We start from the raw sequence: 16,034 nt of genomic DNA, 5'->3' as shown, positions 1-16,034 counted from the left end.
GCGCAACACAGGTAGGAGGAAAGGGGAGACAGGAGGGTAGGGGTTGTATAGTGACTTCAATCTTGTCATCGCAGTTTTTTGTGAGTGTAGCAAAAAATGGTTAAAGTAATAAAAATTGTTTTATTAGAGCGTGTAAGATATACACGGGCTCATGAATGATCTGACTGAGGCTGGGATCATGACTTTGAGCCAGAAGATAGCAGCAGAGATTAAAACTTTTTCAAATTCCAAACAGCAACTTTAAGTAATTATATTGTAATGTAAAATAGACATTTGGGGGGTTGTTTTATATATGTCAACAAGATTTTTCTTGTGCTATAATCAAAATTACTGTACCTGCTTTGTGGGGGGACGGGACAATTCCTGGGATTCTTTTAAATAACTAACTGAGGTTTTTGTGAAAACAAATAAACTAATGATCAAAAATAAATACGTCCCTGTAATTTCTTATGGGAGTGAGGGGACTTGCTTAATACAATAAAAAACAATTTTATTAGGATTGCTTAAAACAAAACATTAGGAATGTTATTATTTTGTTTTCATAATGAATAATCAAATACTCTAATAAAACAAACCCAGAATAATATTTTTAGGGGTGCGGGGGATGTTTGTTTTATACAATACTATTTTGGGTGGATTGCTTAATAGAAATGAACAAACTGTTTTATAGAAAACTGTCTAGTTGTTTTACACAATATAAAATATTCATTCATTATTGGGTCAAAAATATACCACTACTAAATTTTTCATATTTCACAAAAATGACCTCTTCTAAATAACAAAAACATGTTTTACATAGTTTGGTATAATACAACTTGATTTTGGGGGTGTTTTGTTTTAAACAAACTAATTTTAAAAACGTTATAGACGACAGTTTTATCGAATTCTTAATTTTAAAAAAAAAAGTGGCACCATTTTGGTGTGGCTGTCTTGTACAAAGTGACCTAGTTTTTGGCGTCGTTTAGGACTACTTGTAAGATTGGAGGGGAATTTTTAAAGATAAAAACTCAATATTTGGAGTTCTTTTATACAAAACAATCCAAATCTTTAGATCAAATTAGGGAATGATGCCTAGTTGTTTCCAAATTGGGTTATTCTCCTCATGAGCCAAAGTCCAGTGTTATTTCCATGCCTCCCTCATCCAACACAGCTGATTTGATGACCACTGAAACCAGGAAACTATTAAACAAAAGGACTTTTTAATTGGAGTGTACCGTTTAGCGCAGTTTCAGTTCCGACCAAAATATTTTAAGTGTCGCACAATAGCCGGTTGGTATGTGCCCGCCCACAGTTCCTCTAAAAAGCTCAGGAGGCAAAACACACCAAGAGCATGCTGAGGGTTTTTCCCATAATACTGTTGAAAAGATCCAGCGCGGAGTTCCCCGTCACCATGAAGAAGTCACACAAGAAGAGGAACTCCCTGCAACCGTTGTCCAACAGGGCGTAATGTTGGCTGCGGAACAGCGTCTCGTACGGATACTGAAAAATCAAGACGCTAGCGTTACTGCGCGCCATGCCCAAATTCATACTGCCTTGTGCCTGTTCTTGTCTGCTAACGCAGCATACACATTAAAAAAATACCTGTACCATTGGATGATTATTTATCTCTTTTTTTTGGGTGGATTCTTATTTATACAAGTACCGTATTTTCTGGATAGGGTCGCCGTACTTTACGCATCCATTAAATGGGGGTGCTAAAGGGAATGTCAACAAAATAATCAGATAGCTCAGTATAACTTCATTAAGAAAAAAAAATATGATAATCGCAAGTGATGCAATGCATATTGTACGACTGGTAACCATGGAAACCAGTATCTGTTTTATGTAGGGGATCAAAACCCTAACAAGAAAAGAGCCTGGAAAGAGATAGACGCCGCCAGTTTGTATCTGCCGTGAACTAACACACTCAAATACAAAAAATGCGTAAAAAGAAAAACTGGAAAGAAATAAGTAGACATTAATACATCTGTCAGGAGAAAACTAAAGAAATACATAACAATATAATTATATAATAAAAATAATAACATTAATACAAAGCTAAAAATAACAGCATATCTTGAGCTTTCTGCCTTATTTTAAGGACCATTCTTTCTTATTTTGTAATTATCCTCATTATTTGGTCCAAGTGGTAAAAGCCTCATGTTTTATTAAAAAAGTATATATATATATATATATATATATATATATATATATATATATATATATATATATTTATATATGTATGTATGTATTTATATATAGTATATATAGATTAATTCAAATAATAAGCATAAAAACATGAATCATAAAAGAAACGTGCATTTGTTCAAATACTTGTAGGTTGAAAAATGTATATCTATTTTGCAGAACATGAGCCTCACCTAGTGAAAGCTAAATGTGGGGTATCCCACTGCTAGGGTAGCCGAAAAAAAAAAAAAAAAACCTTGCATAAGGTTTGTCAGAAAAATATTAGTATGTATAATTCTTTGTGCTTTGTAGCATTCGTTTTCGGTTGCACAGCAGAATACATTGACATCCAGAGGTCAAATAATCCATACCTTTAAAATGAGATAAAATAACATAGAAGATAGTTAATTTAGGTCAATTTAATTATTTTCTATCAAGATTAGAAAAATGTGCTTTAAAGAAAAACATGCTAAAAGATCTGTCATCGTATCCAATTTTGCTTATTTTGAGTTATTTTTTTAATTACAGAAAACAAGTTAAAAAGGTAAGAGCAGAAAGATTACAAAAGAAAACAAGCACAACTTTTTTTGCAAACTATGTGAGATTACAGCAGATTTACAGACACTCCCCTACTTACGACCATTCAACTTAAGGAAAACGGTAAATACGGTGATTTTTTTCGGGATGTCGAAGAATATCCAGAGATTGCTGTAAGTTACATTTTTTATTGTGTATACCTTTTTCCGAGTAGAAAACAATACTGAAGTGCTTCTTCCCGCCGCGTGGCGCTCTGAGGTCACCCAGCATCCACCCCGAAGAATTCGACTTCCTAGTTTGTGTGTAAACATACGTGTACTGTATCGCTAGCGCACCATGAACTTTGAAATGAAATGATCAGAAATGATCTGCATTTATATAGCGCTTTTCAAGTCAATGACTTCCCAAAGCGCTTTACAATGTGCTCCACATTTCCCAATAGCAGCCTTGTATTGCAGTCATGTAAGACGCTAACCTGCTTATTAGGGGTTCAGTGTCTTACCCAAGGACACTTCGACATGTAACACGGACGAGCCGGGATTCGAACTGGGATGCCTTGATCCCAAGACGAGCGCTCTACCTCCTGAGCTACTGCCGCCCCTTTGACATTTTTATTGTTTAATATCTCGTGCCTCCATTCAATATGGTTGGTGTAAAGTGTAAAGAAGAGGCGAGCTGTTTTATTTGAAATGAAAGTGGAATATGGAAGCTTGATAAAGTTGAGAAAAGGGTTGCATTGCTTTTTTTCGCCAACTTTCTACCACAGAGGAAGAAGTCGCCTAACCTCTAATGCCCATCTTCCAAAAGTAAGTTAAACTCAACTTTATTTATCTTTATAGTGGATATTGTTTTATGAAATGTTTATTATTTTAGTACAAAACAATACAGGTTACTTATGTAAACCTTAAACATACATTCCATACAAAATATAGCAAATTTGACTTACGAAAGATCGTCCGGAACCTATGTCGTTCGTAAGTAGGGCAGCGTCTGTATTTTCAACGAGGAAATACTTTACTATGTTTGACGTTTGTATACGTCCGTGACAGTAAACGTTTGGATATAATGTAACGGGAGGGAAGGAGCTTACCCTGCTGTCTCCTCTTTGTGCTGTGTGAGGAACCAGAATGGGACCTTCCAGTTCTGGTTGGCTCAAAATAGCACCTCTCTGGCCCAAGGTGAAAATAGTGTTTCTGCTCTTCAGAGATGGTTTGGAGAAGAAACCTAAATAACAAATAATGAAATCATTCAATAAATATAATGCTAGAACTTTGAAAATGTAAAATTTTCAATATTAAGTTTTATTTTGATTCAGGACAAACGTGTACAGTAGAACAAAAAACAAACAAATGATACAAAAATTGCTGCTGAGAGGCTAAAATTCTTCAGTTTTTGAGACTTTCCAAACCAAAACGTATTTCAAATAGTAGATTTTTAAGAATACTTGACGACTGATTAGATTAAAAAAAATCAAATAGATTGTTGTCTATCTATCTATCTACCTTGGTCATATCCCTCAAGAGGGGTGACCGGCAGCAAGACAAACACATGTAATAACAAAGAAAATAAAATGGGGGAAAAAAATAGCAAAAACACACACAAAAACTTTTGGACCATGGCCAACCCAATTGCCCAAACACCCAAACAAGTTAGGCACCTCGGCACCTAAGTTGGTCATGCTTTTGTCCCCCCAGATTATTATAGATTGTTGTAGCACCTAAAAATTAAAAACTGCTAAAAAAAAGATGGATTATAAGAAAACATAATGAGTAATAATGTCTAAAACAACCCCAAAATGTTTGATATGTTTGAAAATAAGAATGGATGAACTCTAAATATTTTGGTTGAAAACACAAATAAATAGGTCATTTTGTGCATAATAATACATAAGGTTAAATCAGTTATACAAATGATAATAATAAGCGTCATTGCACTTTGGTTAGTTGCACTATTTCTGTTAAATAAAAAAAAAAGAATTACACTAAATTAACCCAGTCTCAAAGCACAACTTTGTAAACATATTTGTCCATTTATATTGACAGTCTTTGATTTTATTTTTCTCTTTAAAGTCTTTATTCCAAATATACCCTGGAGGATGGTTCGGGATACTACGTTCTTGCGAGTTATATATGGCTCTTTTTATGAGTTCGTACGGCTCGAAGATAAAATACGACCAATGGTTTTTTGCTGAGCCTATTATTAAACATGCAAAGGAAATCAATATTAATTATATAAAGGTTCGAGCGAGTATATATTGGACACAATTCTAACTACATGTTACAGTCAAGATGTCATATCACCAAACCCTGGTTAAGTTTTAACTCGCCAAACAATCCTTTATATGGAAGCTCCTTAAACAATTTAAGTTCACTGTTGAGAGACTTTATTAGAACTTTAACCCAAAACAAACATTTTACCCAGAAGCGCTAGCAAACCACCTAGAGCAATTTGTTTGGGTGAGCGGTAGGAATGAGCAGAGCTATGCTATACAGAGGACAGGACACGCTCACTCTTTCTCCTCACCCAGCATTGTCTGAACTGAAGGTAAATACGTTGGCATCCTTGTTTGCAGTATTTTGTGACATTTTTACAAAACATCTTTGCTTGCACCTTGTTTTGAAACCATTATTTAGGAAAAAAAAAAGACAGACAAAATGAGCCTCCTAAGTAACTTCTGGAGGAAGAAGATTTTTAAGTGGTATATTTATATCGATATGGGACACAGGCTCTGGCATTATTCTTATTTCATGAATTTTTTTTGACATCCTCTGATGTCACACAGTGAAATAAAATGTGCTAAAAAAATAGCTTTTGTCTGGAGAGTGGTCTGGTGGTTTTGATAAATTTTACTTTAAAATATACTCAAAGAAACAAATAAATATAATAAATGTTTTTGCTTTTATGGCTTTTGGGGTCAAAGAAGGTTCCCGACCCCTGCCCTGGAGTTTTTTCTCTCATCTTGTGGCATTCAATGTTTTGCAACGTAGATATAAATGACAATAAAGACAATATAGTTCAATTTAAAATGATCCAAGTGTTTTTAGCCTTTACCGAGTCTTTGTAGTAATTCTGTGAAATTATTAAAAATCAATGGATGAAACATTGGTCCACAATTTCCCTCGCCTGGACACAGGTTACCAGGTCTCCCTTCTGGAGCCAGGCCTGAAGGTGGGGTCTGCTGGCAAGGGGCCTGGTGGCCAGGCCTTTGCTCATGGGGTCCGGCTGGGCACAGCCTGAAGGGACGACGTTAGTCCCTCTTCCCATCACACGGCTTGGGCTCTCTTCCACTCTGGAGTTGCCCGTGGTGAGAGGCGCATCGCCTGTGCGGGCATATTAGTTGCTCAACGGGTCAGCGCCTGTACATTGGGGTTCACCCCGGTAGACGAGAGGGTAGCCTGTCTCCGCCTTCGGGTGGGGGGATGGGTCGTGACTGTTTTTTGTGCTTGTGCACCAAATAACAGCTCAGAGTACCCACTCTTCTTGGAGTCCTTGAAGGTTGTGCTTGAGAGCGCGCCCCCTGGGGACTGCCTCGTACAGCTGGGAGAATCTAACGCTCACGTGGGCAATGATAGTGTGACCTGGAGGGGCGTGATTGGGAAGAACGCCAACCCTGATCTAAACCCGAGTGGTGTATCGTTATTGGACTTCTGTGCCTGTCCTGTTTTGTCCATAACGAACACCATGTTCAGACATATGGTGTCCATATGTGCACTTGGCACCAGGAGACCCTAGGCCAGACCTGGGATCTCCGGTCCTGAGGTGGTCAAAAAGCTCCTCGGTGGCAAGGCCCCAGAGTTCGATGAGATCCGGCCAGAGTTCATTAAGGCTCTGGATGTTGTAGGCGTGTCAACCATGACACGCCTCAGAAACATCGCGTGGACATCGGGGAGAGTGCCTTTGGACTGGCAGACTGGGGTGGTGGTTCCCCTATATAAGAAGGAGGACCAGAGAGTGTGTTCCAACTACAGGGGAATCACACTTCTCAGCCTTCCTGGTAAGGTCTATTCAGGGGTAGTGGAGAGGAGGGTCCGCCACACTGGACCAGCTCTATACCCTCTGCAGGGTCCTTGAGGGTGCGTTTGTCTATCCGGTCTACATGTGTTTTGTGGACTTGGAGAAGGCATTCGACCGTGTTCCTCAGGAGGCCCTGTGGGGGGTGCTTCGGGAGTACGGGGTACCGCACAGTCTTATCCAGGCTGTGCGGTCCCTGCATGCCCTGTGCCAGGGTCTGGTCCGCATTGCCGGCAGTAGGTCGAATTCGTTCCCGGTGAGGGTCGGACTCTGCCAGGGCTGCCCTTTGTCACTTATTCTGTTCATAACTCTTATGGATACAATTTCTAGGCGCAGCCTTGGTGGGGATGGAGTCCGGTTTGGGGGCCTCAGCATTGCATCACTGCGTTTTGCAGCTGATGTGGTGCTGTTGGCTTCCTCAGGCCTTTATCTTCACCTCTCACTGGAGCAAGTCCCAGTCGAGTGTGGAGCGGCCGGAATGAGGATCAGCACCTGTAAGTCAGAGACCATGGTACTCAGCCAGAAAAGGGTGGCATGCTCCCTCCAGGATGGGCATGAGATCTTGACCCAAGTGGAGGAGTTCAAGTATTTTGGGGTCTTGTTTACGAGTGGGGGTAGGATGGAACGAGAGATTGACAGACGGGTCGGTGCAGTGTCTGCCGTCATTCAGACCCTGTACTGGTCCTTCGTGGTGAAGAGGGAGCTCAGCCCAAAGGCAAAGCTCTCGATCTACCGGTCGATCTACGTTCCTACCCTCACCTATGGTCATGAACAGTGGGTTATGACCGAAAGAACACGATCCCAGATAGAAGTGGCTGAAATGAGTTTCCTCCGCAGGGTGTCTGGGCTCTCCCTTAGAGATAAGGCGAGAAGCTCAGTCATCCGGGAGGGACTCTGTGTAGAGCCACTGCTCCTCCGCATTGAAAGGAGCCAGTTGAGGTGGCTCAAGCATCTGATAAGGATGCCTCCTGGACACCTCCCTGGGGAAGTGTTATGGGCATATTCCCCTGGCAGGAGGCCCCCGGGGCGACCCAGGACACGCTGGAGAGACTATGTCTCTCGGGTGGGATTGCCTCGGAATCCTGTCGGATGAGCTGGAGAAAGTGGCTGGGGATGTCTGGGCTTCCCAGTTAAGGCTGCTGCCCCCGCGACCAGACCCCGGAAGCGGAAGACAATGGATGGATGGATGGATATTATGTCCACATGCCAAGTATGCACACCTACTACAGTTTCACTGAGTGAATTGAACTTTATCCCCACCTGGTGGCCAGGTGGAGCACAGCATATAAAACAGATAACACTCAAGTAGTTTAAGAAATTTCATCCAAGTGGATTATGTTCAACGCATGTTTATTTTTGTGAGATAAAGCAATGTCAGATGTTTTGGTTAGGGCTAATTTGCTTTATCGATCAAAGATGCTTTGCCTGGAGTTTTTTCTTTTTTTCATGTTTTACGTATGTGCTTCTCCACCTAAGGTAATAAAGCAATGAATGGCAGACACATCCGCACACTTAAAACGCTCGAGGCATTTCTATTATTTTTTTTTTTTTTTTATGGAGCTACTCAATTAAGCAGCGTGTGGTGTGTTCCCCTTCTTTTCAATTGTTATCTCAGCTTTTTTACCTTTTTTGGCCGTGTCCTCTACTCCCATCAGATCATCCTTGTCAGCGACCTCCTCGTACTGTGAACAAGGACAAAGATACTCGCCAGTTAGTTCTTGAAAAGCAGACGGTGCTGATTCACCTCGGAGATTCCCCAGTAATTGTCTCGTAATAGTCAAATTGACTCTAAAATTAGGTTATTGTTTTTTATGCCTGAGACAAATAAACGGCTTGAGGAAGCACAAGACAAAGGAGCGTTTGAGTAGTGAATTGATTTTACTTTAGTCATTGACATGTTAAAGAACATTCAAATGTGTCAGAATGAACAATGTTGCGAAACAAAACAAAAAAAAAATCACTCAAAATTGATGACTCACAGTAATTTGCACAACTCAACCGCAGCTGCCAAAATTTCCAACAGAGACATGCCATTTAGAAAAGGGTGTCCTTGAGTTTTATACATTTGTATATCTTCAAAGATGAATTAAAAAGCGAGAAAGTAATTAGTAAAAGAAAACATAGCAGGCTGTTCTTGCACATTTAGGCCTCTTGGGGCAGTGCTGTAAGTGTCAATATGGAATAAACACAATTTTTTTTTCAAATTACATTCAAATAAATCAGGTGTTTTTTACAGACTGGAAAAAAATAATTGGGTGGTATTAATCCCGATTCAATATATCAGTCAATATCGGCCCAAAAACAGTATGTTTGGATGTAGCACACTGAGACTGTGTAATCAAAACTGAAAAAAAAGAAGATGGCCATGGATGAATAAACCAAATCAACTCAAGGCACAAGAGCGTCCGAATTCAAACTGCCTTGTGCCCTTTCTCAATAAAAACAAATATATATGAAATGATCTGCATTTATATAGCGCTTTTCAAGACAATGACTTCCCAAAGCGCTTTACATTGTGCTTCACATTTCCCAATAGCGGCCGTGATCTGTGCAGCCATGTAAGGCGCTAACCTGCTTATTGGGGGTTCAATGTCTTACCCAAGGACACTTCGACATGTAACACGGACAAGCCGGGATTCGAACTGGGATCCCTTAATCCTAAAACGACCGCTCTACCTCCTGAGCTACTGCCGCCCCCGATATATATATATATATATATATATATATATATATATATAATGTATATAATGTATATATAGATAATTTATGCTGATAACAGATTGGAAAATATCAGTATCAGATCGTATTCCGGAATGAAATATCAGTGTCCTATCATATACAAATTATTTGTCTTCTGTTAGGTCTATCCACAGAATTTGTGAGCACAGGTAGGGTCTTTAGCCCAAGCCTCATTACGCTTGGGTTGGGTAAGGCTTCTCTCTCACTGCCTTTTTTTTTTTTTTTTTTTTAAAACAGTCATTGTTCATTGGGTATCTGCCTCTCTTAGAGTGACACACTAGATTATTTAGGGTGAACCGTTGCTTTGTTTTATAACCCAATTTTCAACTAGTCAAAATGATGGACGGCCTTAAAATTTTCTTGTCAACTCTTAAGGAAATTATCGCAGTCTATGATGAATTGTCGGTTAATGTAACCTCTGCAGACACAGAAATATAAGTCAAGTCATGTTTATTTGTATGACCCTTAATCACAAAGAGTCTTAAAGGGCTGCACAGACCACAGATTATTAGAGTCCAGCGTAAATGTGGATCTTTGGTGGGACAAGTACACCGCGGTTACATTGGATTCAACATGGCGGCGCGCATGGATGCTGCGGCTAGTTGCTCTCCAGCTAATCTTCTATTTATTGCCGTTCTCTTGTCTTTTTTGCTTTCACTTTTGGACACATGTGTGGCCAAAAATACTTACAGTAGGGACTAACTTATTCGGTTGGGTGGGCGTCTAAATTTCGACTTTTCGGGCACTTTTTATACCGCCTATGATATACCGAGCGAACTTCAAAGAGATCAGGCATCCTTGTGGACAGCTATTCCTCCTGATAAACGACGACAACGGCGCCGTAAAGACAGGAAACAGAAGCGTGGTTGCCGTGCAGGTAGATGTGTGAAGCGTGCTAAGTCTAAGGAGCAAGAAGGACGCGAGGATGTAACTAATTCCACCATTCATTCCTCGCCGGACAACCGACGCTTTACACTCAGCGCTCACGAACGGCCCCAACAGCGGCATCTTTTGAAGATCTCTACAAAGACTACAAAGACTTCAGCTAAGTCAAATGATTCAGCAAAGCTAAAATTTGGTCTTTTAAATATTAGATCACTTGCCCCTAAAGCTTTACTTATTGATAACATTATTCGTGATTATAAACTTAACTGTATGGGTCTTTGTGAAACTTGGTTACGGCCGGATGAGTATTTAGCGCTAAATTATGCTTCACCCCCTCACTACGCGAGTAGCCATGTAGCACGCACATTGAAAAAGGGTGGCGGTGTCGCGCTCATTTCTGAAAAATCGCTCAAATTTAATCCTCGTATCTCTAATAATTACAAGGCGTTTGATGCTCTTGTGATGCGGTCCTCTCTATTGTCAATTTATGTAATAACTATTTATCGCGCACCTAGGCCATACACAACTTTCTTAGACGAATTTGCTGAACTTTTGTCTGAACTAGTAACCTATGCAGACAAAATTATAATTATGGGGGACTTTAACATTCATATGAACTCCCCACTCAGTTCACTTACTATTGTGTTTAGGTCTCTAATTGATGCATTTGGTTTTAATCAACTGGTTAATTGGCCAACCCATGAAAATGGAAACACGCTAGACTTGATTCTGACTCGAGGAGTTTTAACCTCAAACATTATGGTGTTACCGTGTACTACCGTTATCTCGGATCATTATTTAGTTACATTTGATGTGCTAGCTAAATATAGTGTTAAAAAAGCTGAAGGATTTAGCGGACGCAATATAAGCACTGGCACAGTTTCTGATCTCTTTGAACTCCTTCCTGGAGCAGTTGCGTCCTTTCCTTCATACAATGGCTCGATTGACTCACTCATGAATGAGTTCAATACCACCCTGACTAGTGTTCTGGATTCAATAGCGCCCATAAAGCTAAAATCACGACCTAAAAGACGCACGCCTTGGTTTACTGATGAAACTAGAACCCTTAAACAAGAATGCAGGAAATTGGAAAGAAAATGGCGCGCTACCAAGCTTGAGGTTTTCCATCAAACCTGGTGTGACAGCTTGTTAAAGTATAAAGCGGCCCTTGCCTCTGCAAAATCGGCCTACCTTTCGAAAGTGATTGCGTCTCAAAAGAACAATCCCAAAGCCGGACTTACTGTGCGGAGTTTGTATGTTCTCCCCATGCTTGCGTGGGTTTCCTCCGGGCACTCCGGTTTCCTCCCACATTCCAAACACATGCATTTCAGGTGGATTGGCCGGTCCAAATTGTCCCTAGATGTGAATGAGCGAGCGAGTTGTCTGTCCCTGTGTGCCCTGCGATTGGCTGGCAACCAGTTCAGGGTGTCCCCTGCCCACTGCCCGATGATTGCTGGGATGGGCTCCAGCACCCCCGCGACCCTACTGAGGATAAGCGGTGCAGCTAATGAGATGAGATGAGAGACATCAAGGAGCCACCACTTGCTAGCTAGCTTCCTGTAGCCAACGATTGAAGTGTGTTTGCAGCCCTGTATATAGAGTATAGGCATAGTGAAGCAGTGTTAACGCATCAAGCTTTTAAAGTGGTCGGCGGCGCCCTCTGTTGGCTGCGGCTGCATCGGCTCGCTACAACGGGTCAGGTGCAATCGACATTTCGTTCTGTGTACATTGTTACACAGAATGACAATACAAGGAAATTATTATTATTATTATTATTATTTTTCTTTCTAAAAAAGATGACGGGGCCAAGAGGGATAATGTTTCGTGCATTGCAATAATGACCTAAATTTTGTGACAATGTCACCGGGAACATCAGGCGCTTAAAAGTTCATAATTTAGTTGAGTGTTCTTGCAATAAAATATTATCTAGCAACCAAAGTGCTCTTGTTTATGTATTGGAGGTATCACAACTGCAAAAAATAAAGTTCTGCTTAAAATGTATTATTTCACTAAAAGTTGTTTTCCTGAGAGATTTTCTAGGACACAAAGACTGGTATTTTCAAGAAACTTAGCAATGTACAACAGTTGTTTACTAAACAATGGTATGAACTATAACATTATTTCTAATTATATTCTTCTCATGAAAGATGTGGGTTCAAGCTTTCTTTTGATATGTCCTATGGCTAAATTTTCTGTAAGCCTTTGAAAATGAGTCAAAATTGCAAAAATTGGAGAAAGGATTGAATGAGTTCAATGGTCAGGGTTGGGCCGGGTCTAGTCGGATTTTTTAAGGCCTGATCTTACCTGTTTGTGAGTGAATATTTGTTACAACACTCCCAAAGTAGACGTTAGCTTCTACAGAGTTAGTGCTAGGTTAGCCTAAATTTATATTTATATACAATGTGAATGTTATTCTTGCTGAGTGTTTTGAAGTTATATTCAACAGCTGCATGTGCCCTCAATCAGAATGACATCAATTTGCTCTGGGCTTAACCTGCTGCACTCAAGACCCCTTTACAACGTAGGGAACTTGTAAACTCACCGATTATTTGTACAGCGACCTCCAAAAATTCCAAATACAACTTGTTACATGACAACTTAAACTATGTGTTGCCTGTCATGCCCCCTGGGACTGTTTCAAAACAAACCGGCACAGTTATTAAAGTTAATTAGCCACCTGCAATGTAATTACAGGGCGTGTTAACATTGTTTGGACGCAGCGGCGCACAGTGACGTTGGAGGACGCGTGTTCAACTGAACTTTGTTGAGCGTTGGAGAACGTGTAATCACCTGAACTTTGAGGAGCCGGCCGCTGTAAGACTTGAAGTAGCTGAAGTAAATCTTACTCATGGTGTCCACGTAATCGTCCCGGACCTCCTTGGCTACCGTCCTCTCGTTGGCCAGGAGGAACTGGTAGAAGAATCTGCACCAATACATACACATGTGCAAGTCACAAGTAACCTAATTATTGTTCTTATGTGCATCTTTGTTTTTGTTTACATTTATAACATTAAAAAGCTTTGGCAAAAATTAGGCCACAAACTAATGGTGCCTCAGATTTTAATAGTGATGCTCCGAGTGACCAATTACTGGTTCTTTCGCTTTTCTTTTTTTTAATGGACCAATAACTATGAAGACATATTTTGCTATTATTCGTCCAATAAATATCAATTTCATAATTATCGTCCATCCCTAATAATAAGTATAAGGGTCTGTGTGAGGCTTTGTTCACCCACCTGTACTTAAGCAGAGTGTTTTGTGGGATCTGATAGTTGGTCATGGGCTTCCTGAAGGAGTAAATCTTCTGAAGAATAAATTCTCGAATCTTGGACACTGCCTGGAATAATGAAAATTAAAAAGGAGTATAATATGAACTTTTGTTTTTTTTCAGTCATATGGAAAGGGATGGGCGGCGCCAAGTTGTATTAACTCAAGCAGAACCACTGGAAGTGGTGCCCTGACGACCTTGGCGGTTAAAAGGTCTGTGAACCGTAAAACAAATATATCACAAAGTATTATTTTTTCATTCATATTTTTTCAGTTTATATATAGTTTTTTCAATAGTTTCATTATACATAATTTTGGGATGTAATTTTTTTTTATTCTATACAAATATTAAATATAAATCAAATTTATATATATATATATATATATATATATATATAATTTGTTGCTCATATGCGCTGCCCATCATCGATTAAAACTTAAAAACTTAAAAATGTTCTATTAAAAAAAAAAGAAAAAAGAAGTGTGGTGTTTATAAAAAAAAAATATTAGTTCACTCCACTCCCTGATCGCCGACAGAACAAAAGGTCGCCTCGTCGTTGGCTCGGCAGTTATGGGGCTCGATAGACAAGTTGGGCCTGTTACGAAGACAACTGGCAACACTTCCATTGCAGACAATGAAATACATAGCTTGTGTGGGTGTAACGGCTCATCACTTAATTAATATATACATTTAGAATGATTCGACAATCTGTGCTCGGCACGTTGGCCTTACGCACAGTACATACAAAGTCCAAAAAGATCTACTGAGAAGTATGCATGATTTTCTGGGTTAATTCTGTAAAAAAAAATATTTCTAAATCAGTAGTTTTAGTTTCAATTCATAAGGCTCAATCACAAACACGCCTCAAAAGACTTACGGTTGACATACCTTCTAATTTTAACACCAAAAACGGCAAAAAAAACGTACAAAATCCCCCCGAACAAAGCTTACTTTGATCTTGAGGCGGTCCACAATCTCCTGGATGTCGGAACAAGCCAGCGTCTCTCGGAAGCTGAGCTCCTTGGCCAAATTGATCTTGTTGTTGAGCTCGTGCAGCTGTTCCACAAAATCCTGCTCTGTCACGGGACTGTCCAGGATGACGCTTAACAAGAAGGGTAGAAAATACTCAAGACTAGGCTGACTAGGCGGAAAATCAAAGCAAACCGTCGCTTACGAGATCATGGCGCCGGGCACCAGAAGCTCGTCCACCAACTGGCTGAGGTGGCTGCGCACCGCCTGGCGGTTCTTTAGACGGACGTTCATGCTGAGTGACTGCTGCTGCAGCATGTGGATTTCGCTACTGATGGATGAAAGGTCGCTTTGGAAGCCGCTCAGCATCTCTTCCATCCTCTGCGAGAAATTAAAGGCTGGTTAGAGACTGGTTGGTTTGGATCAGGGGATGGTGTAATGGTGTCCTGTGCAGTCCTTTGAGAAATTTTATGATTAAGGGCTATCCGAACAAATGTGACTTGACTTGAGTACAACATAAAAAGGATAATTCTGAGCCTACCTCCAAAATTGAGTCACAGGCGCTGATCTGCTGGTGCAGGAGAGCAATGTTTTGGCTCTCTTTGATGTCTGAAGACAAAATAATGCTCAGGAAACATAACAGAAACTACTGTCGTTTTCAGTCTATAGGGTGCACCTAAAAACCCCAGATTCATTATCAGATACACCAATGTATATATGGCGGCTGGTGTTGTATGCTAATCTGTGTGCCTTTTAATTGCCCCTTGGGGACAAATATAGTGTTTTGATTGATTGATTGATTGAAAAGTTGCTCCCTTGTCGTGCTTTTTTTTTGCATTTTTTTAATATCCTTCAGGAGAACTTTCTGTTTTCTCCATTTTCTAAAATTCATTTCTGGCACCGCAAATAGAAATAGTGTGATAATGAGATAAAATCGAATAACTTGTCGTTCAACATCTGTATCAGTGGTGATCTAAAAGTTAGGTTACAGCGCTCTCACTGCCGCAACCTAGGTTCGATTACCGTTGCATGTAATGTTTTGTGATCTTGGTCAGCGATCTTTTTACGACAAATCAATAATTGCACTAATATATACCATATATACGCGATGGAAATACAAAAATAACTACGGTAACTTTAACTGTAGCTTTGAATTCATCGGCTTTTTAGTCCAGTGCACCTCATGTATGAAAAACTGTATGACAAAATACTATTTTTTGGGGCCGGTGCGCCTTATGATTTGGAGCACCTTGAAGCGCGGAAAATACGGTCAATGCCGACATTTTATAACATGTTTGTCCTTGAGTGAAGCATCTTATCTTGACAAAAACAGGGTACACTAGGTAATAATCAATCACAATAAAGACAATTCTAATTCTAACTTTTAAGGATATCAGACTTAAATAACATATAATGGCCTCTACAACGTACTGTATATCTTGAGAAAGAAAATGCAAAA

General features: G+C 40.0%; 1 protein-coding gene across 4 annotated transcripts in view; it reads right to left on the bottom strand.

The window, feature by feature from the left end:
- The window catches only part of vps52 (VPS52 subunit of GARP complex), a 31,637-nt gene that overhangs the window by 7,256 nt on the left and 8,347 nt on the right, over positions 1 to 16,034 (bottom strand). For all 4 annotated transcript variants that reach the window (XM_088328621.1, XM_088328619.1, XM_088328620.1 and 1 more), the window contains 8 exons: positions 15,117 to 15,184; positions 14,781 to 14,956; positions 14,558 to 14,708; positions 13,575 to 13,675; positions 13,129 to 13,261; positions 8,339 to 8,396; positions 3,794 to 3,927; positions 1,324 to 1,479 (listed from right to left, as the gene is read on the bottom strand). In XM_088328621.1, the coding sequence (XP_088184747.1) occupies positions 1,324 to 1,479; positions 3,794 to 3,927; positions 8,339 to 8,396; positions 13,129 to 13,261; positions 13,575 to 13,675; positions 14,558 to 14,708; positions 14,781 to 14,956; positions 15,117 to 15,184 (977 nt within the window). The remainder of the gene's footprint in view (positions 1 to 1,323; positions 1,480 to 3,793; positions 3,928 to 8,338; positions 8,397 to 13,128; positions 13,262 to 13,574; positions 13,676 to 14,557; positions 14,709 to 14,780; positions 14,957 to 15,116; positions 15,185 to 16,034) is intronic.

The sequence above is a fragment of the Urocampus carinirostris genome, chromosome 2 (assembly GCF_059441175.1).
Source record: "Urocampus carinirostris isolate Australia breed hairy pipefish chromosome 2, RoL_Ucar_1.0, whole genome shotgun sequence".
NCBI classification, from domain to species: Eukaryota; Metazoa; Chordata; class Actinopteri; order Syngnathiformes; family Syngnathidae; genus Urocampus; species Urocampus carinirostris.
The sequence above is the reverse complement of the archived record's forward strand: the minus strand, read 5'-3'. Positions and strand labels throughout refer to the sequence as shown.